This window comes from Hylaeus volcanicus, chromosome 1, assembly GCF_026283585.1.
Source record: "Hylaeus volcanicus isolate JK05 chromosome 1, UHH_iyHylVolc1.0_haploid, whole genome shotgun sequence".
NCBI classification, from domain to species: domain Eukaryota; kingdom Metazoa; phylum Arthropoda; class Insecta; order Hymenoptera; family Colletidae; genus Hylaeus; species Hylaeus volcanicus.
Genome location: NC_071976.1, coordinates 36,042,753 through 36,067,918, shown reverse-complemented (window position 1 = coordinate 36,067,918; position 25,166 = coordinate 36,042,753). Strand labels below are relative to the sequence as shown.

The following is a 25,166-nucleotide window of genomic DNA, read 5'->3' as shown; positions in this document are numbered from 1 at the left end:
ATTTTTATATTATCTATTATTATTGCATACAATTTTAAACGTGCTTTGATTTTACATATATTATGGAAAAAACATAATCGAGTTATGTTAAAATAAATTGTAAACATTACGAGCATACATGTTCAAAAAACAAGTTATGTTTTATTTGATAAGTAAGTTATACATAAGTTTTTATATTGTATATATATGAATGTTATTTTAACATGGTAATGTAAGTTAATTTGAATTTGAATAAGTTTTTTCTTAGCATATTAAAAAATGACAGACATCATCCTGTGACTATTCTATGTTTCAATTAAATTTAGTTGTTTCCATTTTCATAGGACCTTTATAACAATTTACGATCACAATTCTTTTAATTCTGTTGCGGCGGTTCAGGGTCGTTCGGATTTCCTCCCATTTGTTGTCTTATAGACTCAATCGTTTCAGGGTTGGCATTCCGCATCTGTTGTGCTAATTGCAAGCCACTAAAAATTTATTAAATATAATCTACTTGCATGAATTACTATACAGGGTGGCATGTAATTCATTGCATGTTTTTGAGAGTAATAAAGTGGAAATATAACTCTTGTAAACGATACTTACGTTTCTAAGAGTACTTGCATACGTTGCCTTTGTCCTGCATTACCACTTACAAAGTTGCTTACTGTATTTTGCATAACTGGATCGGATAGCATTTGTTGTGCCATATTCATGATAGCAGTATTGTTCAAGAGTGCACTGAAATCCATGTCTAGAGGTAAATCTAGTCCTATACGGTTTGAATTCTGCTGTGCTAATTTTTCTTCTGCAACATTCAAATTATTTTTATAACTTTCATTATCAGGCTCCATTTCCAAAGCTTTCTCGTAGCTGTCTCTAGCTTCTTTATGCTTCTCCAAACTGGAGTATGCTAGGCCTAATCGACCATATGCTTTACAATAAGTGGGATCGATAGATAATGCAGTCTGACAATCCTGAATTGCTTGCTGGTGACAACCAATTTTGCTATACACCGCTGCACGGTTACAGTAATATACTGCATTGCGGCCATCTAATTGAATTGCCCTAAGTGAATAATATTGTATGATTAAAAATTATACTTGCCAAAATATATTTGTTTGTTCTTTGTACTTAAACATAAATTATATACTTTGTATAACTAGCAAGTGCTTCCTGGTGTTTTTCAGCTTTCATGAGAGCATTTCCTTCATTTTTTAAACGTTCAGCTGCGGCTTTTGCTTCGGGTGTAGCTTCAGGTGCAGTTTGTCCAGCTGATTGGGGTTTTCCATTTTTGACGATAGATGTATATACTTCTTGTAAATTAAAATTTGTTGGTGTATCGGATGCCTGTATATTATAAGCGCTCTCTAAACATTGTATCGCTACTTCAAGACTCTCTCTAGAATCTACTGTAATGTTATTAGCCTTTAACTGCTGGGTTAAAAACTGAACGATCGCTGCTATCAGCCCCTTGTCAGCCATCACTGCCTCGAAGGAACTGTTACGTCTAAAATAATATAACATCGATGTAGAATATAAAACGTTTAGTGACATTTTAACAGAACATTTTCTGTTACGTGTCATAACCTCAAAGTAGATTTCTAATTACGAATCATTTTTGATAATGAATCGCTTTGATTAAAGTAAAGGATCAACTTCTGTTTGATTAACATCATTTGTAATAACACTGCCAATGTTGTATTAGTAATCAATTAAATGTTTTATAACGTCGATTCATCGTGTGTTAACATAACCAATAAAACATGCCGGATAAGACGAGTAATAAATAGAATTTATTATATGTACTTATGAAATGTAAACAATTTCACATTAATACCAATATCTTGTCTACCTTGATCGAGTTAAATACGTTAAAATATATTATCAATAATGAACTGCTCGTGACTAATTAAAGGTAGAAAAAAAATTGTCCACTTCGACAGAACGATGGACCGAATCACTGACAGTCGCAAGTCGCAACGCAACTTTATATTTTCCGGAACAAAAAGCAGATTTATATGTCTGAATGTAGGTACCTTAAAAGTTCAGTACAGCAACAACGAATAACTTCAATGTATTTCAATGGCTTCCACTTCCACTTCTTTGAAATCTGGAACTTAAACGCTTCGTCTATCTTCGGCTGAAGATCTCATGCAACGAGTATTATATGTCCTTTAGAGGTTTGCTTTGCTCGTATTTCCTTACTCTGATTTAATCCCATCTATTCATTTCTTGATTCTACTTCGCGTAAAATGAACAAATTAAAGCCCAGCCGTCTCGTCGCAATCGCGCTGGCGCAATTCAGCTGATACGAAACCTCTGAAATGGAACCGTCCAAATTGCTGCTCGGCTGGAATATCTCATTAACATAATAAATAAGTACTGTTTAGGATTTGAATGTCGCAAATGTAGTATGAATACATATAACTTTCAATACGCTTTATATTATATTGCGCATAACATATGAGGGATACGTTGATTTATATACAAGTATCGCGTGTTAACAACGGTAGATAAACGTGCAATCTAAGACTATAATACAAATTTTAATGCGGCCCCTGTTGGACGATTCGCAATATCGTGCTATTGGTACTTGTTCCCGTAAAAATGTAACGACTTCCGGCATAATAGAACGGTACCATCGTTTGTAGATCATCCATCCGATGATGTACTCGCATTTGGAATTTCTACAAATGATAACATCGTAAAGATGGAAATTAAATCAAATAAAAATGTATTTACATATTTTATTAGTCGATCGAATCGAAACCTACCTGAGCAAACATGTACTCGTAAATGTAAAACTGGTCATTCTCCGTCGTAACAACGATGAAAGAATCGCTTTCACCGAACGCTAAAATAAATTATAATACAAAAGAAATAGTTGGAAAACAAAATAATTTCACTCTAATACTAATGTATTATTCTTACCATCCGCATAGAAACATTCGATTCCGTTAACTCTCGAATCGTGGAAAAGACTTTGATAATTGTTAAAGTTATCAAAAGCTAAATCGTAGTGGAAAATGTTTACCGCGTTTGTATCGTAATCGTCTAACAAAATGAAGTGATCCTCTTCTTGAAACAGACTCTTCACGTTGCGCGTTCTGCCTCCAAAAGTCCTCAACAATACGAACTAAAGAAGATGCATCTACGGTTGCTGTCGAGGATACTTTTTCATAAGAAACAATTGCATTTTTCTTACCTTGGATGTAGTTGCATCCAACCTATACAAAAAAGACTTTTCAGAATCTCCAAAGCAACCCAGGAGTATATATACATTGCGGTGGTTTGTTTTAAAGACTTCAATATCCCAGGCACCGTCGGTGGGAAGTTTCTGGTGTAGCGACGTGACGTTATCCTTGAAATCAATTTTATATATCACGGAATCTGTACGGTGCGTTGCCCGCAGTGCATCGTAGTAGATTGCCAGGATCACGTAAGCTGCATCTGAAAGCACAGAGATAAATACCGAAGAGTTTTTCGTCTTTATCGTCTGTTAATTAAGTAGAAGAGAAGTTTCTAGACTGCGGATGTATTGGGTTGTCTGGAAAGTCCATGCCGTTTTTGGTAGGTGGTACAGGTCTGAATATATCGGAATGGTTGAAAACAAATAACATGTATGTGTACATCCCTTACAAGGTGGAAACTGGAAAGGTTGTGGAACTAAATGTTACCTATGTAATTCAATAAATATTTATCAAAATTCAAACGTGTGTTTGAATTTTTCTTAAGAATTGGCATGAACTTTTTGGACAACCCAATAAAATATGAGTCTATTCATTACTATCGTGTGTCATGAAGACTGCTGCATCTTTCACGAATTCTCCAGTCCTGAAAGTCGTTTCTTTCGCATCTACCAACAAGTCTCCCGTATCCAACGTTCCAGATTTCATCCAAGAGATCCTGACGAACTCGTCCTCGGTTCTATTTGAGGTACATTCAGGGCTGTACGAGACTGCATTCGTGATTACGTTTACACCGAATATACTGTGCAATTCGTGATAATTCCTCACTATCTCTGAGCCGTTCGTTCTCCACACGCGACAATCATTTTTCGTCAGTTCGGCTACATATTCCGTTGGGCACGAACAATTGCGAGGAAGTCCGCAGATAGGTCCCGGTTCTTCCCCTAACATGTTCAGCTTCGTTATTTCCTCGTAATCCGCAACGTCCACCGTTTTGATGTTGGGCACGTGAATCTTCAATCCCTCCTCCACCTCTAAATATGAGAAGACGTTCCGGAGCGTTTCAGAAATCAACGTGGACTGTACGATCCTGTCATCCAATTCGGTTTCGTTTCGCTTCAAGGTTCGCAGAATTTCGTGTGCCTCTTCTTTCAAGTCGTCAAGAATCGTATGTAAAATCATCCCGTTCACCAGGTTCGAAACAGTTACGTCTTCCGGAACCCTGACTTCCGACTCGAAAATCTGCGAACACGTGAATATACAGTAGAATTGATTTCGCAGATCAAACTGTGATTTACAACCTCTCGAAAGAAACAGTCGATCTCACCAAGTCTCCAATTATCTCCACGTCTTCGTCGTTTTGTACACCGTTCTCATACTCCAAAGATATGTTGACTCCATTGATCAACGACGCGTAAACGTTACTATCGACCACGACATCCTCTTCGAAGGTCTTCGCGCCGAATATGACTTGAATTTCTTCCAGCCCGTTGATTACCAAATCGGAGGTATGTATTCCGTTGATTCGAGTGACGTTCGCGTTTCCTAAAAGAAACAATTTTTTAAATATTTACAATATTTTTGTCCAGGTTTTCGCGATTTCAAACCACTATGCGACGTTGCAAAAAGCTTTGCTGCGTCGGTTACAAATACAACATCGAACCTGTTACTTCAACGACGCCGTTGAATTGCACGCCGCCAAGTATGTCGTGGTCTCCATCGAGGGTTACGCGATCTTTTACGAACTCGTCGAAGTCTATACCGTCTAGATATTTCAGGGCTACATCTTTCAACACGACGAGATGTTTAAATGATACCTCAGAGGGTAGAGAATCGGTCGCCAGAACTAACTTCTCCAGAGGTACATCGTGGACGTTGTCGTTCGCGAGCATCTCGTTGATGGCCACTTCTTCGAGGAAAGTTACAGAGCCGGTTATCGTTTCATCCTGATCTTTCCTAACTACGGCGCTATTGAACTCGAGAATATCGACGTTATTAATCACAGGAATCTCTATATCGTCGGTCACCGTCAGAGTATCGATAAATAGGTTCTCCTTGAAGACCTTTCGTCCAGCCACTTGGACGTCTTCATCGTCGATTACTGCGTCGGTCACGATATCGCGTATCTCTTCGATTTCTTTCCATGATGCCGTTAACGTTGACATCGTTACACCATTTTTAAAGACCGTTTCACCGTGGATAGTTTGATCGATGGTCTTGCTTACCGCGTTTTCGAATAGGAACGTCAAAGACCCAGAATTCGTCGAAGGAACAATCCAAGTGATATTTCCATTTACTTTTAAATCGTTGATCCTTGTTGCCTGCACGTCGAGCAAGTTCTCGTACAACTGAAACAGAGAATTCATCGAGATTATATTGCTCCTTCTGGAAACAAAGGAGTCTTCCGTAAATAAAGGTTTTAAACCGTACTTCTTCAACGTCGCGGCCATTCAAAGTCTTCGTTAAAACGTTTTCCACAACTAGATCGTCGAACGTCACGTTTCCTGCTAGAAACAGAGGCTCGTCGATCCACATCAATTGAGAAGTACTTCGATCGTTGATGAACCTAGCTTCGACGTTGTTGCTAGTAATCGCATAGAAAGAGAATTTTCCCGGTATAATTTGTTCCTTCGACTTTGACAAAAGATTCTGAAAGAAATTGTTCACGTTCCGACCGTTCAGAGACCTCATCGTGACGTTCTGCACGATCAGCTCGTCGATCGTCCTTTCGGTGTCGAATACAATGTCCTGTGTAGCCATATTCTTTAGATAAATTTCGGTCGGCTGATCGTCGATCCGTTCTACTCTCAAATCACCCTTCACCGTCAGGTCACCTTCTATCACCAGGTGCTTCAAGTCCCTCATATTTCTCAGCAACGCGAACTTTTCCATTTCGATACCATCGAACCTGTCAACTGTAAGATTCTCAGCTCGAAACTCTGGGATCTTTGAGAAATTCGCTGGCTGGGTTTTCCGAATATTCCCCGCGTTCTCCAAGAACGTGGTACCGTCCATACCGTTAATGAAAAGAAATTCGAGCTCGTCTACGTTCACTTGCTTTGCTCGAATCGTCGAGAAACCCATGCTCTTTGGAAAATCGAGCGACCGATTACCATTCAGTATATCAGCCACGAAAAAACCATTGAAAACTTTCACGAATAGTTTACTTCCGCGGAGATTCTTCAGGTGCAGACTTTCTCGGATAGTTAACGATTCGGGGGCAACGTCGAAGAGGCTATTGTTCTCTCCCTCCACGTAAAACATGTCGTCGATGTGAACGTTCTCGAAATGCAAGTTTCTGAAACTTTCTGGCACCACCGTCGCAGTTGTGTACAAGAATTCGTGTTTGGTAAATCCGTTCAAGTACTCCGCGTTTAGCTGATCGACGATTAAGTTGTTTTCGAACACGACATCATTCTCGATCACCTGATCGGTCGATTTCGTCCAGAAGTTCTCGACGATACCGTCTAGGCTTACTTCTTCGTCGTTCACGAGCACCTTGGAGTACTTATCCAAATCGAGAGCTCCTACCGTCAAATCGCCTCGAACGGTAACGTTGAAGTAAAGTTGGAGCTGTCTAGTTTCAGGAAGCTTAAAGCCAGACTCCGCTATTAATTTATCGGTTACGTGTAGGTTTGCAAGTTTCACTTCTCCTGTTAAACAAAAGAAAATACAAAAATAAAGTACTTCCGAGTCAATCTTCGAAACCGACCTTTGATAGTGTTTTCACGGGATTTTCGTGCAGCTTCGGATACCGAGACGCCATTGATCGAATCCGCGAGCAAGTTATCCACCCGAAGCGACCTTATCCCGAAATTATGGAAATTCTGTTCAGTTTTCGTATTCGCATAGTTCTCCAATGGTTCTCCATTCAAAGTTTGCGTCGTGAGTTTGTTGATACTTAATAAATCAATGTACGTAATGTTCCCTAGAAAATTGTACCTCGAATTCAATCTCATTTGGTTAACTGAAAAGTTTTCCAAGGCAATTTCACGAGACCTACCTTTAATCTTTTGATTTCGATGAAGAAGGAACAGCTCGCTGAGAAATTCATCGATATTTATGCCGTTCAACGTTTTTGCGTTGAATTTTGGTAACGACACGTTCGTATGTAAACGAATAGAATCGTTTGAAAATTCAATCTTGTCTGGCTCGACGTTTATTTGCATTCTTGACGTGTCGTTGACGGTATTCGTCGCCCAATCTAAAGCATCGAGTCGCTATAGTTAATCAACTACAGTACTGTCTCGAAATAAGCAACTCGCCGGTCCCGACCGAGTTGCTTATTTCGAGGGTGGTATGCTATTCGGCTTGACTTTGTTCTCGGACGTGACGAAAGGGTTCGGTGTAGCGGCAAACTATAAAGTGATCGCTCGAGCACGGGTGTTATTCTTTGGAAAAGGATAAAACATAACATGCTTTCTCATTTTAGATTTTAGATAGCGAGTTGCTACTATAGCCTACCGAAGCCTACCAACTTACATTGGAACGGAATCCCGCAAAGAGAACCAACTTCGAGATCGTGTACTATGATATTCTTTCCGCGCAAGGGTGCGAAATGTTGCGCAGACCCATTGGAGTCGACGTCGCTTGATTGAATATTAACATCGTTCAAGAAATCCACGTCCATCTTGTCAATTTCCAGTTTCCCGACAGACGCATCGCCCCGAACGACGACATTGCCGACCAACGAATGTACGTTACTCAATTTTAGGAGACTCTTCGACGACTTTAAAGTATCGTTAACGTCGCGAATCAAAGCGTCCAAGTTTCGTTGGAGATCTCTAGGAAGAACGATATCTTCGGACACGAAGACATCGATATTTCCTATGGTTCCCGATTCCAATGTTAAATCTGGGAATACCAAAGGTTTTGTTATCGTTAAGTCTTCGTTCGCCGGTAACAAAGACGCCCACGAGGATTCAGCTTTATCCACGAACGGCTTTCTTCGTTGCAATATCTCGACGAGCATCGACAACTGTTTGGACAGGACGTCCGTCTCCCCGATCGAGTGTTCTGAAAGTGATATTGCGTTTGAACGAGAGTAATTCGGCTCTGGTCATTTTGAGAGGACGCTAATTACAGTAAAGTCTCCTTAAATGCACAAGCTCGGGACTGAAGTTGATCCGTCGCGGATCATGTTACACTGCTCGGGAATCGAACTCCTTGGTCCCCCAGTAGTGGGGATGGTTTCTGTGCATTTATTGTAGAGAAATTTGTGCATTTAAGGAGACTTTACTGTATTAGGTTGTCCCAAAAGTTTCTTTCGCTTGATTAATAAGTAATACATGCACAATATTTGATGTTTTATGTTACATTACCGAATTGTGCACGATTCATTTTGCTCCGTTACTGTTACAACATGAATATCTATGAAATTAGATTGTCTATTTATATAAACACGACCACATAAAATAATCGAGTGCAACTCGCGAAAGAAACTTTCGGGACAACCTAATAATTCCAAATAGGATATTTAACCGGAAGGTAGTTCCTTGATCTGCAACTCCCACGATGCAATGGTGTAAACGTTATCCAGGTTCACGGTGACCAACAACGCGTTCACAGTAGATTCATCGCCCCTGGTTAGTACGTCGACCACAGTCTCGTCATCTGGCAACCTTATAGCGCTCGCTAGAGTGCAATCCGATGCATTCTCAAACTTGTATAGTTTCAGACCGTCCTGCAACGCGATCAACATTCCTTACACATCAAAGTTCTCGATAGTCGAAGAGTTGCTCGAGATTAAAATGTACGCTTACGCGGTAGCCCGTGAAGAAGAAGGTGTCGTCGTCCACGTTGACCACGCGGATCAAATTGGGCGTCTCGATTTCAGGAATCTGCAGCCAGTTCAACAATTCTTGTCCTACAAAAAAGATCAGTTTTGAAGCATTCGACAAGGGTCAACGAGGATAGAAAGACCATCGACGAGAGAACGGACCGTCCCACCAGAACAAGTTGCTCGGACCGTGCTCGTTCATCAAGAAAATGAAATCGAAGCCTGCGTGATTGTAATGGTGAACAGAAACCGGGTCGTAGGTCGATAGAAACTGTATTCTGTCCGGGCTGGTTTCCTTGAATTCGTACACCATCGAGCCGATGCCAGGACCATTTCTGCTGTTTTGTGCGAAGACTATGATTGTCGACTGTTTGTGCTTGAACGTGGTGACCGACACGGCAGCAGTAGTCATCACCTCCGTTACTACGTCCATGTACGTGCCTCTCCAATGATATATTCTAAAACGGATAGGAAATTAACCGTTAAATGTCCTAAGTTTCGGGACGATACTGCGTTAGTTGTTCTTCGGTCGAGTAACGTACAAGGATGGTACAGTGAATTTGTCCGAGTTATCAGCTACCACGAGGTAAAGTCGATTAGCGCGAGCGAAGAAGCTGGCGTCCATGGGATGTCCTTTATGTTGCATAGTCTGTCGGTGTCTTAATTGAAAATTATCCGTTCCCGTGTATAGACTGCACGAGCCCGACTTGTAGCAAACCAGTAGATACAGAATGGTCTTCCAGACGATGCTCTGTAACATGTTAATCGCAATCAGTCGTTATCTAGCCTTTTAAGTGTGTTCGGAGGGTTATTTCAATCCTTAAACTTGATCTGATGGTATTTCGCGTACCCTGACGAATGCAATGGTGCCACTGCCACGAATTAAAGTGACCTCCTGAATGGTGGTGTGGTCCGAAAGAGACGCATCGACGGAAAATGCCGCGATGCGATTCCCTTCGACGAAGACTACTTTGTTGAACGCGTTCACTACGAAGGGTCGATCCTTGTTAAGGTTCTCTTGCCACAGCTTATTCCATTGCACGTGGTACAGTTTTCTCTGAACTGCAATTGTAGATTTTCGATAAAATCGCAAAGTTATTCCTTCGTTCTATATTACATCGTATACCGTTTCGTTTACCTGGCAATTCTTCTCGAAAGTGGAGTTTGGCTATTTCGATTTTCGTTTGCTTCAACTGCTCGTCCAAGTGATCGTTTTTCAAAGCTTGCGCTAAAACGTCGACACCAGTGCAACCGAGCAGAATCTGGAGCGATAAAGATTAAACGAACATTTGTAATTTGTTATTTTATTTCACGTTATAAAAGAACTCACAAGAATCGTCAGAAATTCCATGATTTCGCAGTGCTCGAGTACCGGTTCATCCGCCAGCGGTGAAACCTACTGATCCGATTGATTTCAAACAGCGATCGTGGGGGTCATCGACTGCTTGGGTATACAAACAAATGTAAACGAGCATGTAGTATTTATTAAATTCAACACATTCAAATATGGAAAGGTAACGATAGAATCTTGAATAGTTCATTCACGTTACACCTACTTTGGGTCGAGAATGATTGATTGGGCCGACTAAATATTGATTTCTGACAATAGTTCAATTAATTATTAACAATATTTATTATATACATATTATTATATATCTTCTGTCTTCCTCGTGGGTCTCCACTTGCAGCAACCTCCACGTGGTGAGACCTGGTAATCGGTATTACTCGCGACAAACAATCATTTGTTGATCTTTTGTAAGGCTTAATAAGAAGTAATAGCGAGCTAATGGCTGCAAACTTGTAATAAGATCTTTAGATATAAAAAGTAGGGTAAAGAGTTACAAATATAACTTCTAACTCTTTCCTACCTCATTCTACTTGAAAATGTAATATTTACATACTATTAGGGTTACATTTGATTTTCAAATAGTTCGTGAATACCTTAAAAATAATACAATTCTTTCGAAACCTAGATGCTTTATACATTATCCTCTACAATTTAAACAAAGCGCCACGGAAATCCCGTTCGCATAACCGTCCTCAACGCCGCCTTGGGGCCCCCTGACCCAAAATGATATTCGATACGATCATCGATCGAAACGAACCACAAGATAGGAATCCTTCTGTTTGAAAGTTGGTCCTCGATCGCATGTTGCGCGCGTCAGATGGCGCGATGAGGCCGGACGACGTGACGATTCGATTGGCAGAGAACGACTCGCGATCGTCGCGTGGATTGGCCCCTAGATCGCGATCGAAAGATCTCCACGAATCCTGCGAGAGTTTTATTAGGTAGGAGCGGCGTGCAGGGGCTGGGACGTAATGCAATCGGTGTGATCGGTGCCGGTAACGTTGGGGCTCGTGTGGTGCACAGCAGCGCAGCAGTTTCGGTGCCATTGTCATCGTCTTTGACGGGAAAGCGGGGAACGATCTCTCGCGAAACAGATTTCGCGCGTATGCACGTATCGCACGATAATACGTGCGTCGACAGGAGTACTGTGTGCCAGTGTGCGCGGGTTCGTGTTCGATTTGGTGCGTGTATGCGAGGACAACCGCGTGCGGGCGGTTCCCACACGTCCGTGCAACAAGTGTCATTACACAGAAGCGCGGCAGAAGAAAACCGTCCGTTCCGAGGAAACGTAATAGAGACGCCGTGCATGGTGGTCCGTTCTTCGTTCAGAGGACAGAGAGAGGACCATCGGCGAGGATGGGCTGCGCCGTGAGCACCACCGGCGAAAAAGAAGCCGCGGAGAGGTCGAAGAAGATCGACAAAGATCTTCGAGCCGATGGCGAGCGGGCAGCCAGCGAGGTCAAGCTCCTCCTGCTCGGTAATTTCTTCTCGTCTTGTCTATTCCATTCGATATGATTTTCATTCGCGAAATTCTCGTCCCGCTGTCATTCCCTTGTCGCTTTACTCGTGATTTCGAACGCGAAGTGTCTACTTCCTCGATGCTCTGATTCCGTCGTAACAAGTCGATCCCATAGCACTTGGCGGACTCGATTACTCGGGGAAACGTATTTTTTCTCCTTCTTCTCTTCGTGCTCGATCTTTTTATGAATTATTTCGACGGATTTTTATTTTAAATATCCTCTCTCTCTCTCTTATTCCTCGCCAGTTACCGGGATCTAATCAATTATCGATTTTGCGCAATCGCGGAAGTGCAGCGCGGTTGATTTTCCGAAAACTTGAATCATCGGTCTCGCGTGATTCATTTGGATAACTCGTTAAATTTATTCGTTTCGTCGCACCTGCGCGCACGTTTTTCTTTGATTTTCATTTGCGAACGTTGCCGCTCGCATTTGAAAAATATAGAACGTTATGTTAATATAGGAATATATTTGCTTCTGATTATAAGATTTAGACGAATTTTTTTTTATTTCAAGGAGCGGGAGAGTCTGGAAAGTCTACTATAGTGAAACAAATGAAAATTATACACGAGACTGGTTATAGCAAAGAGGAATGCGAACAATATAAACCAGTGGTATATAGTAACATGATTCAAAGTCTAATGACAATAATTAGAGCTATGGGACAACTTAGAATTGATTTTGCAGATCCCAATAAAGCGGTAAATATAGTGTTGTTAAAATAAAATTGTTTATATTATCTTTCTATTTTCATTCCTATTAGCAAGATTTAATTATGTTGTAGGACATAGCACGCCAATTCTTTACCCTAGCTTCTGCAGCAGAGGAGGGTGAGCTAACCGGGGAACTGGTGCTATTAATGAAACGATTATGGCAGGATGCAGGAGTACAGCTTTGTTTCACACGTAGTAGAGAATACCAGCTCAATGATTCGGCAGCGTATTATCTTAATGCTTTAGATCGCATAGCTCAACATAACTATATTCCTACTCAACAAGACGTTCTCAGAACGCGTGTAAAAACGACAGGAATAGTAGAAACAAACTTTTCTTTTAAAGGTTTACATTTTAAGTAAGTTACCATTAAAATATATTTGCGAGTTTCTCGTCGTACACGGTTATTAAGATTTATTTTTTTGTTTTGTTAGAATGTTTGACGTTGGCGGTCAACGATCAGAGAGAAAAAAGTGGATTCACTGCTTTGAAGGCGTTACCGCTATTATCTTTTGCGTCGCGCTTAGCGGCTACGACTTGGTTTTGGCAGAAGACGAAGAAATGAATAGAATGATAGAATCGATGAAACTATTTGATTCTATTTGCAATAGTAAATGGTTTCTCGAAACGTCGATCATTTTATTCTTAAATAAGAAAGATCTTTTCGAGGAAAAAATCACGAGGAGCCCGTTGACTATTTGTTTCCCAGAATATAAAGGTGCAAACACGTACGTAGAATGTGCTGAGTATATTCAAATGAAATTCGAAAATTTAAATAAAAGGAAAGATCAGAAACAAATTTACACACATTTCACATGCGCCACCGACACGCATAACATACAGTTTGTATTTGATGCTGTAACCGACGTTATTATCAAAAACAATTTGAGTAATTGCGGTTTATTGAGTTAAACGTTCCAATACTTGTTTCAATTGGAAATGATAGATCGATATCTAAGGTTTACGAACCTATGCGAAAGCACAAAGGATACACGTGAGACTGAACAATAATAGTTACAGACAAAAATGTTCGGAGTCTGCTAACATGTATGCCAATTGTGTAACATTTTCACTTTGGCATCCTATTTACAATATTTACGTTTAGCATTATGTAACGAATTACTAGATTCTATATTTCTCGATTAAATGTTTTTTTTTTTTGTATGTAAAACTTCGTGACACTTTCTCGCAATGGGATAGTTTTTAACTTATTGATCTGTCTTAAATAATGGTCGATATTAACCTAAAAGGATCAAACATTCAAGAATTGCAAAATTCATTTTTAAAGGTAAAAGCAGATACTATTTGCAAATGAAAAGACACTCGGTTTCTGCTAACTGTATTTAGTATATTAACCAGAAACTAGTTAGCTATTACTTTAGCGATATCTTTTTGTATATAATTTATTTGCTAAAAGGACTATGTCTCTGTTGAATGGATCTACATTTCTATAATCGTTTTCGAAACCAATCATTTCTCTCACAAATGTTTATATTTTAATGACAGACACAGTTCTCTGTGTTTACAGTATATATACAAATCAAATTTGATAATAAATTTTTGTAATACCTTTTTTATACATATTACTAGATAATGTTTAACGAGCTGTCATTATTGCTCTACCTGCCAAACGAATGACAATGCTAGGATTAGTTACAGATTTAGAGATCAGTCTCATTATACTGCTGAAATAAATAAACAAACATTTTTTATAAAAGTCAATATTTTTTTACATTCCTGTGCTTCGTGTTATTGTGAAATGTATGTGAATCTCTTTCGTTAATCAATCGTTAAATTTGTAGTTTAGTCAAATTTTGGAAAGGAGCAATAAGATAATTATTATGAGTATTTGGAAAACGTGCATTAATTACAAGACATGTTTTACCGAAGCCCTCTCTATTTACACTTTCTTTCAAATTTAATACATAATGTAATGACAAACGTTCTTAAAATCATGTATTTTCATTGTTCTTTTCAAATTGAACATTTTGCGTGTCTTGTAGCATGATCATTCCGTAAAGTATAACAGGCGCGTATGACGTACTTATTATTTCAAATCTTGCAAGGTAATTAAGAATGCTTTCTTCGTTGTGTAAACAGAATCTCGATTTACTTCTATCTTGTATCAATTTTTATATGTATATGTACAATAATACAATACATGAAGCTACAAAATAAATATAGTATTGATTTTGTTCTTTCTAAGAGTGTTTTGAATTGGAAGTATATTACTTAATATTTTTACGCTACCATAACAATCTCTTATATTTGCTATTATTCATTGTATTACTATTAACTTAAAAGAATATTGCTTGGTCAACGATTGTATATATTTTATACATACAATACATATATGGAGAATATTTTATAAGAATACTGTTATCTGAGTATTATTTTCCTTATTATTATAACCAGTAGTAAACTTAAGTCACGCGTTTAACTTTAATTCTCAAAAATTATGTTAACTATCAATGTTGTCTTTTGTATTTTTTTTTTTATTTAGAAAAATATGATAAGATGCAACAAGAAACAGACGTAGTCAGTAAACAGTTTTAACGTTGATTCTATATAAATTAATCTATCATAGAAGTGTAACTGTTTCGGGGCTTGTTTGTTCAAAATGCAGGATACAACAATAATAATAATGACATTCTAACATTCCGCCATTATACATTTTTTTAAACGGTATATTTATATGACATTTTTAACAGCATAGAATTCGTTAACATAATTATTATTTCATTAGTCTTAACGACTATATTAACGAGCAGTAACGAATATTGTTGCTGCACGACAGGAAGCAAAAGTTCTCAGAGTGCATGGAAACAGAGTCTGACTAATCACAGAATAAACTTGAGGTTTACGGTAGGCTACACAGCTGTACAACGTTAATTGGAAGCAAACTATTTCACCTATAATTTCTATCAACATTCATAAATAATTAGCTACACAATAACATCTAGTGATTCGATTCACGTCGGAATGATATATACCGTTATTTAATGTGGATTTCTAGCCGGAATAGGTGGCCCGCCTGATGTTCTTGCTGGTATGGGGGGTGGTACGTTTGACGCGGGTAAACTAGGCGGAGGATGTTGAGGCGGAGGCGGAGCTTGTCTTTGCGGTAGAGGAGGAGGTTTAGAATTAGGTGGCCTACTAGATGACTCTTGCGAAGCATCTGTGCGAGGTAACGGCGGTGGCGGACGGTTTGGTATGGGATAACTAGGAGATCCATCCATTATTTCTTCATAAATTGCGGATTCTGGAGATAGCCTTTCACTTTGTTCGGGCTCTACTCTTTCTCTAGATAACGGCGTTGGGAATTGATTGGGTAATACGCTGAATACGCCAGCACGTGGTCCTTGTTTTCGATCTTGTACCGGGCTCTTGGGTGGCTGAGACGGCCGACCTGGTGGTGCTGGTCTAGGTGGTGGAACAACTCCGTTTGGACTACCTCTACTAGGAGAAGATCGTTCCGTTATGTCCAATTGTTCTAATCTTTGCATAGGGCTCCTTACTGGAGAGGTTGAAGTAAATTGCGCAACAGTGGTGTTGCTGCAAAGTTCTATTTCTTTTTCGATAAGTTGTACCCAATTTGGAGACTTCAAAGATAACTTTAACGTCTGACCACATACTTGAGTCATGCCCTTCCTTGCTGCTGACAATGCACATTGTCCATCTCTGAATGTCACCCACATTGTTTCACCGACAAATCTGACGAGAATTACATCGCCAATGTGGGAAAAATCTTGAAACAGAGCCGTCATGAAATTTCCATCAAACACACTATCCATGTCGTCGGATTCCTCCACTGCTTTTACTACTATGGTACCATCTGGTGGACCTAGATCTTGGATGACTTCTCTAAATACATGCTCCCGTTTTTCGGGTTCGACGCAATGGATGTCTACATCGACTATTGCAATGACTGGTCGATGGTCGCTTTGCTTCAATTCTACTCTACCATAATGAATTAATTTTCCTGGATTCCAGTCCGTCGGTGAATCTGAAATGATATATACAGTTAATACACGAAGAGTAAAGAGAAGATAAAATTATTTTAAGTTGTACGAAACTAACCTATATCAGGTACTTGTTTCCTACGTTTCCATAAGACTCTATCGGTCCATGCAGGTTGACGGCATTTTTCACTGGTGTCATAATCATCGGAGAAAAGATCGTATTTGTACGTTGGCGCGAAGATAATAGGGCCTTCCAAGAAATTTTTGAAAACATTTCCCTGATCTTGTTGGACCTAAAACAAGATACATCGCGGCGATTTAATATGTACATTTTAATTCATATCAAATATTTATTTTACATATAATACCTACCTTCAATTGATCATGTTGTAATATTTGATCAAATTCGTTCCTTTTGATCATCTCTTTCATTTCATTTTTGTCCATGTCAACTCTGTAATTAAAATCTCCGCACCAGAACACATAGTCGTGAGTGTTCAATGTTCTTCCCATGGGAAAGGTAATTTTTCGTGTAATTTCCGCGTAATCTGCATTACGCTCGTTAACTTGAGACTGCCCAGCAGCAAAGTGCGCGCAAACGAAACAAAAAGATGTAGAATATAATACACATCTAATAGCTGCAGCCCCTTTGTTCCCCGTTGCACCTCCTAATCCAGTTTTTACACAATCTACGGCTAGGTCCCTTAAGTAAGGTGCATGTACAGGCCGTATGAATAAATAAAGACAAACGCCAACTAATTGTTGATACGTAACCAGAACGTATTCCGTGTCTCGTGAAAGTATTTTCTGCAATTCCTCCGCCCAGGTTTTTGCGTTATCAGTACTAGCAGCCATTATATTACTAGCATTTAAATCAACAATTTCTTCGAATCCTATCGCGAATACATCTATAGGAACATTGTCATATTCAACTGACACTAGAGTTGGTGATTTACGTGGAGCATCTAGTAACCAGTCGGAAAGGGAAACATCTTTGCATGCTATGCTTCGAAAATGTTTTCCTCCGTTAACATTGTAAGTACCGACGCCTACTCTAAGATTTATCGGGGTTACGTATTCGTTATATCTTTTGCACATTTCTCTCAGAACACTTGGCGGAGCATGTAGCATATTAGAAGGCAAAAGTAATCGAGCTCTGTCTGCTAGTTCCGTGTTTAAAGTTGATCCCAATAACAAGATATCAATAGCTTCTTGCTTACAGGAGTCTAATAAATTATTTTGTATTGTTCTAGCCGCAGATCTCGCGCCATCCATTAATTTAGAACTTCCTTGAATCGCTCCAGTACCAGCATATATTTTGCTTACTTCATTACCATTGTTGATCCACATTTGTTTAAATACTTCTTCGAACCTTGAGACCATCTGTTGTTTTTCAAGCAGTTTTAATAATCCAAGCTGTTTACCGAGTATCTCCAATGCGAAGAACGTTTGTACACAATTGGTTCTATCTAAGCAATCAAGGCAATTTGTTCTAATAGTCCCATTTTGTTCGTAAATAACAGTATTATTAGCAGCATAAAATAATGAAAAAGATTCTAAATATTTTTCTACTTTTGCCTTTAATTTCGATAGATTTTTCATATTTCCACCTCTACACTCTTGGTGGTAGTCAAATAAAATGTGAGGAACATCTGTATGCTCTGACATATTGTGATGAGTTTGAAACAACTGACTTAGCATTGCCTCTCCTTCTTTGCTACCAATGCCGCTAGACCCAAGAAGATTGACAATCACTTGCTGCCCGTATCTTTGTTTGATCATATTCATATGTCTATCGAAAGCTGGCGCAGAAGCCTCGAACCCACGGGATATTTTGACCTTATGGGAACCAACTTGAATGCCAGGTTGTTCCCAGAATAAAGGGACAGAACCTCTAGTTTGAACATAGGAAGTTACTTCGTTATCTAAGTAAATCACTTGTTCTGTTTCTACAAAATTTGCTACATGGCCATCATCGTTGGTTCCTCTAACATTGAATCTAGAAAAATGACAAAAGTGGAATATATAGGCTTTAAGCAACTGATATGAAATTATCACGTATGATCATGTTACTTCCACAAAGTGATAACAAATACGAGATAAGCATGACACATACAGAGCTAATAAAAAATAAATTTCCCAGTTTAGAACAAGTTAAAAATACCTGGTGCCTGCTCGTTCACAACTCAACCTGGATATAAGGAGAGCACGAGCTTGTCTGTGTCCAACGTATACAGTTCGAATTTCTACACTGCCACACATAGCCTTAAGTAACCAGTAACTTGTGTCCACTCCATATCTTAATAAATGGATGTGTAACATGCGATTCCTATTCGTGATATCAAAAGAATGTTACATCTGCTTTATCTTATTTCAAGGACAATTATGTAATAATAACACAAACCAGAAAAATCTGTTATCAGTTGTTGTTGACTTATATCGTCTTTGTGCACTAAGAGTAATATCCAGAGGCTCTTGGTGTCCAGCAGACCAAGAAAAGTAGAATGTACCAGAGTTAAGAACCTTTCTAACTTCTGACACCCGATCCTCATTGCCTTGCGTATAATGCAGAGGTACAAAATGTGTCTGTATAATTCTAAATACTTCCGATTCTCCTATCTTGCCAACCGAAAAACATCCAGTAACAAGAACAAGGTACAGTAGCGTATTTTCTCCAGCATTTAATTGCAGGACACCTAAGCATCCATACGCGTCTAACAACTTTGTGTATTTTCCCTTTAAACTTTCTGTTTCTTCTGCAGCTGCAAAGTAACATCAAGAACATAGAAATAATAGAAACAAACAAATTATCGTAGAATTACGCGAAATAATGCTTAACAAAGAATCGATCGTGCGTATTTGACAGATACCGGTTTGTGTACTTCGAACGAGAAACCGAGAATTCAAAGATATTCGAGAAAAATTTGTTGTTAATTATCGCGAAATACTTACAGAGTACAGCAACGGCTTGGGACTCAAACAGAACTGTTTCCTTTCGATTTCGTTGTTCCAATATGAGAGAATGAGGACTTGGTGGCTTTAGCTTTTCGTAGACGCGAAATCCTTTGCCCATCGCCATTGTTGCGCTAATGTCTTCGAAGGTTTCGGGGATACAGGTAGATTCTGACGAGATATGACAGCCCGTCTGTCATACGGAGCAGCGTGATCTATTCGTGTTTCCTCCGAGCCGACAGAACACTTTGTTCATCGACTACTGACAGCAATACAATTTTCTCTAGAAGCTCGCGGAGGGGAGCAGCGCTCTTCTCGCTGATCCGTCGACACTTCGATATCTTCGCAATATATGCATCGTGATTCCACGGAGTCTACCGACTAGTCTGCCTGCTAACCGTAACAATCAATCGAACGCGCCATTTGAAATTTTAAAAACTCGAATCTGCAACCATTTCGCGCCACGGTTCTTATTACGATTTTAAAAGTAAAAGCAGACACTGAACATCGAAATTGTCACGGTTAATTAATAGGTTAAACCGTTCTGGACGTGACGATTACGATAGTATTAAAGTCATGAATTTTATGTATGACGATGATGAAAATTGAACCAAGTAACAATTAGGTTTTATATAGTATATCTTTTCTTTTACGCTACTTTCCTACCATTCTATTCTCGAGTATATGATTCTTGGGGTGAAAAGGTATTTACTAGGTAAAGGTAATACAATACTTGAAAATGAAAAACATTTTTTTTTTTGTTGAAATACTTTTTCAAAATTATATGGTTCGTTTTCCTCTGAAATATGTAGTTATAATACGACGACATTATCTTTGAAAAAATGCGATTGTTGCGATAAACTTTATTTTTCATAGTGACACAGTAGTTGCTACATTCATTTTTGCACAATGGCTGTTAGTTGTAACAAGATCCTTCGACGAGTGATCATCGTTCCTTCACAGAATATCATCTCTATTCTAGCGTTTCATGTTTAAATAGTTTACAAAGAATGTATTACGGCTATGTTCGTCACGGATGTCTTTGATCGTTGCATACATCTTACACTCTAATTATAGAAAACGTCACATCCTTTACATTACCACAGTATTTACACGATGGGAGGTACCGTTCATTGGCACCTAAGTATTCGTTAGGCTACCTGCTTTCTTTTTCTTTTTTTTTTTTAAGTCGGTCATTGGTACTAAAACTTATCTTAAATAGTAGCAATACTTGAAAGAAAAGGTTGGAGAGTCCATTGATCAACGATGTTCGCATTCAAATTTGACAATACGCATTGCGAATGTATTTAAATGATTCGCATTGTTATTACGTCTTCTGGCGGACTGTGCGGTAAGCGTCGACAAAAATAGTCCCTAAATATTAAATTTCGAAGAAAGCGCTGCATCGTACGATATCTCTGGAAATATTCTTAGACTAGGAAATTAATATACATTCTATAGAAAATTTTAACAATCAGTCGGTCAATTAATACTTTCCTACTCGTCCTTTTTTCCGGTATTCGCTTCTCTTCGTACACCTATGGAATTCTTCGTTATGTATGATTACATAACTCAGCTTACCGAATCTTACTTTAGAACATTGGAATTTCCGTTCTTCTCTCTGCAAACATCACTTATAAAAGAAATAGAAAAATCTCGATTAGATACTATAATTAAAACAGAAGATATTTAGCTAGGGGAGAAAATGATTATTTTTTAGCTAAAGTTATTCGCGTATCTAGGAGATTTTTGTCCTCAATAATCGCTTCCTAAACCTCTTTGGGTTTCCTTTTTCTAACCTCTAATCTTTTGTCCCAAACTTTTCTTAATGGTGAATAATTAACTAATATATATTATATAGAAAATATTACTTCCTGGAATACACGAGTAGTCGTTTCAAAAATTAAACTATAGTTATTTTAGAAGTTTGGCCCAACTGCAAGAGAGATTGTAGTGATTGTAGAACACAATTCATGTTCTGTTAGTGCTTACACCTCGAGGAAGTCCTTTAACAAAGTAACGCGACGCTTCTCTGCGATGTCCATTTGATTTTCTAGATCCCCACGATCTGTAGTTTCTGCTCGTTCTATTTTCCAAGAAAGATTTTCTATCTCTGCTTCCAACTGCGCTTGTTGATACTCAAACTTAAAAATAAAAACAATTTGTTATTTCTTGTCGCGCGATATAATTCTTTGTTATTCGAGTAATATTTTACCAATTCTTTGCGGGGTCCAGGTTCCATGTAATAAGCGTAAGGATAAGTGTACTGTAAAGTATAGCGACAGCGTGCCAAAAGCGACGCAGCCTCGTATAAATGCTGCCAATCGATCCATGTTCCGCTAGCGTTCATTACTTTTTTATTTATTCGCATTTTTATACCTTCTAGAGTTTGTTCTTCTAATTTTAATGATTTACTGTGATTTTCCCACTGAAAAATATTTCAATGTAATATATAGTTATATGCTACGACGAAAGGAATGTTAAATTATATAAATTACCCTCCCATAATAATGCAGATATTTCTTAAGAGCTTCTCGTGCCTGTGCATGAACACTCTCGTGAGCAATGTTGGGATTTTCCTTGTAGCGTGAACATTCGTAATATTCCGTTCCATGTGCTTTCCAATCTCCAAGGCACATCCAACAGAAATCGTGCTTACAATTGTAACATTGCATATGATTACAACCGCCGTTTTTTTCTATGCAAATATGACATTTTGGACACTACAAACAAAAAAGTCGTTTATTACTGAATCGTAATATCTATATTAAAACTGTATAAGATTTAAGTACTAACATCTTTGGTGTGAGCACTAATATAGTTAGCTGTCTCTGAATCATCTGCACATTTCGTCAGCCATTTTCTAATAGTATTGCAGTCGGTGGGCGCATGGTAATCCATACCACAACGAAAGCTGCAATTATATAATTTTTAGCAAAGATTATATCTTTAGTAAAATTGTATATAAATAGTTAAATTTCGATCCCATACCAAAATATCGTTTTACAGGTTGTACATATAACTCTTTTTGCCCGTTGTTCCTTTGAACGCATAACTATTTGGCAGTTGGGGCCAGGACAGAATCTCAACTGGGGATGAGATTTCACATAATCGCAGAAAGCAAATTGTTGATACCTCTCCCTCATATTAGGCTTAGTGAGTAGGGATAAAACAAAGTCTTCTGGAACTAATACATCGCATTCCTGTGCCATGCAGCTTATTCCTAATAGAAGTTCAAATAATTGTTACATGCTTAATTTTAAATACTTAGTTGCTTCTATAATATATTAGGTTTCTTCTTGTATAGAGCATTCAGTGGCTGGGAAATTGTCAGACACCTTGTACACGTATGTACAAATAGTCTTACCTGTGGAAATACCTTGAGTTATTTGTACTTCAAAATGCATGCACCAACAGTCTTTACAAAAAGAGTGTCCACACGTTAATGTAGAAAACTTTTCAGATGAATAAATTGTAATGCACACTGAACACAATCCACCCCTTTGACCTTTCAATCCTGGCACTGAATCCAATGAAGGTATTGGTTTTATTTTTGAATTAATTAATAAACTGGAAGCATTGGTACGGTACTTTGTGATGATATCTTGCAATGCCCAATTGTGTGCGTGTAATAAAACTTTGGCTAACGACGGTGTTATGTGAAGACTATTACTTAGCATTTCTACATTTTCATTCAAAAGTCTTTCCACTTCTTCGACCCGTAGACAATCGTATATAGCATATTCTGGATCTCTTCTGTTTTGATCAGGATCTATGTCATTGTCAACTTCACCACCCCATGGCTGAACATTATAATAGTCTTCGTAGCCTGGATCTCCGCAGTCTGAATCGGAATAATCCATTTCACTGTCGTACTCTTTGCCCGACATCTGTTTCACAAAGATTCTGGTTTTATTACATGAAAATTTGTCTAATTATACGTTTTCTTAAGGCTCATTCAACATATGAAATAAACATATACACACGACGTGCATTAATCTTTCATAACCTCGTAATCTCTACTACTTACTCGGTTATAACAGGATACGAATATATTATAGACAAATAGCAACGATGTAAGAATGAAAATCTGACTTAGTATTTCACTGAAAAACCAGTGGAAGATAAAGATTTAAAGACAAAAGCTTCGGTAACTATAAAAAAACGATAATTCTCTTGAATCTTTCTGTTTAATATCATTTGTATAAGTCTTTTATTAATAGCGGATACAGGAAAAAAAACTAAATGCTATTCGGAAATATTTTCAGAATACAAATGCATTCACCGTGTCAAAATATTTTGCACGAAAAACGTAGCGTCTTGATGTGACGTTTCGTAAACAATTTCATGGAATTTTCAGAGGTGCGTCGCGCTCAAAGTATTCGTTTATTTCAATCCATCGCGTAATAATCATGACCCACCTTTACGTTCTTATTTATCAAGAAAAATGCATTGATATTTTTGTTTCGTGGGTTAAATGTAAAAGTTATTAAAGGGCTGTATCACAGCCGTCTGCACCAGTAATCACTCCAGTGCATGAATTCCATGTATAAACTCTCGTGCAGCTCGTGCTAGACGTATGATGTGAACGATGTTGTAACAGATGATTTCATTTAATCTGGAAGTAGATAAGAATGTCAAAATCACCTGACAGAAAACAGCTGAGGTGTGCAAAGCGAGCATTATCATCTATAACATCATTAATCGTTTAAAATTAGATTTTAGACCAAGTAAGAATATATCTCTACATTTCCTTTATGTAATACTCGCCATTCCCTTTACAATTTATTGTTATAAAAACTTTGAAATTGTTAATAAACTTCTTCTTTTCGTCATATTACATCTTATTGAACCCCAAATCATTTTTAGAATTTATTATTTAAGAAGGATATATTGAAATGTAACGAGGGTATGAAGTTAGTGTAGCAGAATTGGTACTTTAAAAGCATGTGATTTAATTTCATACATTCGTTTGGTGGAACTCATGCTTTTACAGGTATGATTGAAATGTGGTAATCATGTATGAATTTATTATTTATTTGCATAAAAGAACTTGTAGATAATTATCTTAATATATAGCAAATAAGTAAATTCTATAAAGTTTTGTATATATATCGATACAAGTAAAAGTTAATACGATTCAGTATGGAATTTTATTTTTATTTATTTTATTCGATATTTACGATTTTTGGACATTTTTGAAAAGTTCTGTAGCTAATTTATTTTATAATGTTTATTATTGTATAGTAGTGAAAATAGTTTTCCCTTTTGCCGCTAGATGGCGATTGGTTTACTGTACCAGTGGCGCCATAAGCGGGAAAATGTCTAAGTTTCTAGTGAAAATAATTCCCATTGTTCCTCCTAGATGGCGCTATTAAATAAAGGGTCGGTAATTATTGTTGCATTTGCGTATGTATAGCAGATAAGTGTTTAAATGATTTATTAAAATAATATATAGTAGTGTTATTAAGGAAGAAATCGTATTAGTTATGAATTTATGAAAAATAAAAAATAATCGAACAAAGGTATCGGTGGTGCCATCTAGTAACAACAGTGGGAACTATTTTCACTACAAGCTTGGGCGTTTTACCACCGATGGCGTCACAGGTCTACTAAACCATTCGCCATCTAGCGACGTAAAAAGAAACTATTTTTACTATCAATTCGGGCTGTAGGTTCAAAAATTAGTTCGTTCTTTTGGCCGCGAGATGGCGATACTGAAGTT

General features: G+C 38.1%; 5 protein-coding genes across 10 annotated transcripts; 1 reads left to right on the top strand and 4 right to left on the bottom strand.

Moving 5' to 3' along the window:
- Positions 1-115: 115 nt before the first annotated feature.
- Positions 116-2,234, bottom strand: LOC128879679 (small glutamine-rich tetratricopeptide repeat-containing protein alpha-like). Of its 3 annotated transcripts, none has more exons than XM_054129055.1 (4): positions 2,019-2,234; positions 1,133-1,489; positions 586-1,047; positions 116-467 (listed from the first exon to the last, which is right to left on the bottom strand). In XM_054129055.1, the coding sequence occupies exons 2-4, from the start codon at positions 1,462-1,464 to the stop codon at positions 356-358; spliced, it is 906 nt and encodes a 301-aa protein (XP_053985030.1). In that variant the 5' UTR covers positions 1,465-1,489; positions 2,019-2,234; the 3' UTR covers positions 116-355. The 3 variants fall into 3 exon arrangements, with proteins under 3 accessions (XP_053985030.1, XP_053985039.1, XP_053985048.1); XM_054129064.1 differs by lacking the exon at positions 2,019-2,234 and adding an exon at positions 1,835-1,991; XM_054129073.1 differs by lacking the exon at positions 2,019-2,234 and adding an exon at positions 1,570-1,816.
- On the bottom strand, positions 2,187-10,406 carry LOC128879496 (uncharacterized). The gene is made up of 19 exons (XM_054128685.1): positions 10,280-10,406; positions 10,088-10,211; positions 9,800-10,011; positions 9,492-9,700; positions 9,112-9,407; positions 8,933-9,036; positions 8,652-8,853; positions 7,653-8,186; positions 7,174-7,374; positions 6,883-7,098; positions 5,601-6,823; positions 4,834-5,518; positions 4,498-4,715; positions 3,770-4,412; positions 3,188-3,432; positions 2,914-3,118; positions 2,757-2,836; positions 2,366-2,669; positions 2,187-2,301 (listed from the first exon to the last, which is right to left on the bottom strand). The coding sequence occupies exons 1-18, from the start codon at positions 10,298-10,300 to the stop codon at positions 2,529-2,531; spliced, it is 5,559 nt and encodes a 1,852-aa protein (XP_053984660.1). The 5' UTR covers positions 10,301-10,406; the 3' UTR covers positions 2,187-2,301; positions 2,366-2,528.
- A 180-nt stretch (positions 10,407-10,586) lies between these two features.
- On the top strand, positions 10,587-15,204 carry LOC128879667 (guanine nucleotide-binding protein G(i) subunit alpha). Its single transcript, XM_054129028.1, has 4 exons — positions 10,587-11,774; positions 12,331-12,515; positions 12,599-12,885; positions 12,962-15,204. The coding sequence occupies exons 1-4, from the start codon at positions 11,654-11,656 to the stop codon at positions 13,437-13,439; spliced, it is 1,071 nt and encodes a 356-aa protein (XP_053985003.1). The 5' UTR covers positions 10,587-11,653; the 3' UTR covers positions 13,440-15,204.
- Positions 15,205-15,351: 147 nt separating this feature from the next.
- Positions 15,352-19,825, bottom strand: LOC128879522 (synaptojanin-1). Its single transcript, XM_054128738.1, has 6 exons — positions 19,442-19,825; positions 18,894-19,251; positions 18,654-18,818; positions 16,862-18,488; positions 16,608-16,782; positions 15,352-16,533 (listed from the first exon to the last, which is right to left on the bottom strand). Exons 1-6 carry the CDS (start codon positions 19,566-19,568, stop codon positions 15,527-15,529), a joined length of 3,459 nt encoding a protein of 1,152 aa, XP_053984713.1. The 5' UTR covers positions 19,569-19,825; the 3' UTR covers positions 15,352-15,526.
- A 444-nt stretch (positions 19,826-20,269) lies between these two features.
- Positions 20,270-24,215, bottom strand: LOC128879641 (potential E3 ubiquitin-protein ligase ariadne-2). 4 transcript variants are annotated; one of them, XM_054128974.1, is made up of 8 exons: positions 23,863-24,215; positions 22,809-23,331; positions 22,433-22,664; positions 22,238-22,355; positions 21,940-22,164; positions 21,657-21,869; positions 21,434-21,585; positions 20,270-21,074 (listed from the first exon to the last, which is right to left on the bottom strand). In XM_054128974.1, exons 2-8 carry the CDS (start codon positions 23,329-23,331, stop codon positions 21,029-21,031), a joined length of 1,509 nt encoding a protein of 502 aa, XP_053984949.1. In that variant the 5' UTR covers positions 23,863-24,215; the 3' UTR covers positions 20,270-21,028. The 4 variants fall into 4 exon arrangements, with proteins under 4 accessions (XP_053984949.1, XP_053984978.1, XP_053984958.1 ...); XM_054129003.1 differs by having other exon boundaries at positions 20,270-21,062; XM_054128983.1 differs by having other exon boundaries at positions 23,727-23,869.
- Between the last annotated feature and the right edge of the window lie 951 nt (positions 24,216-25,166).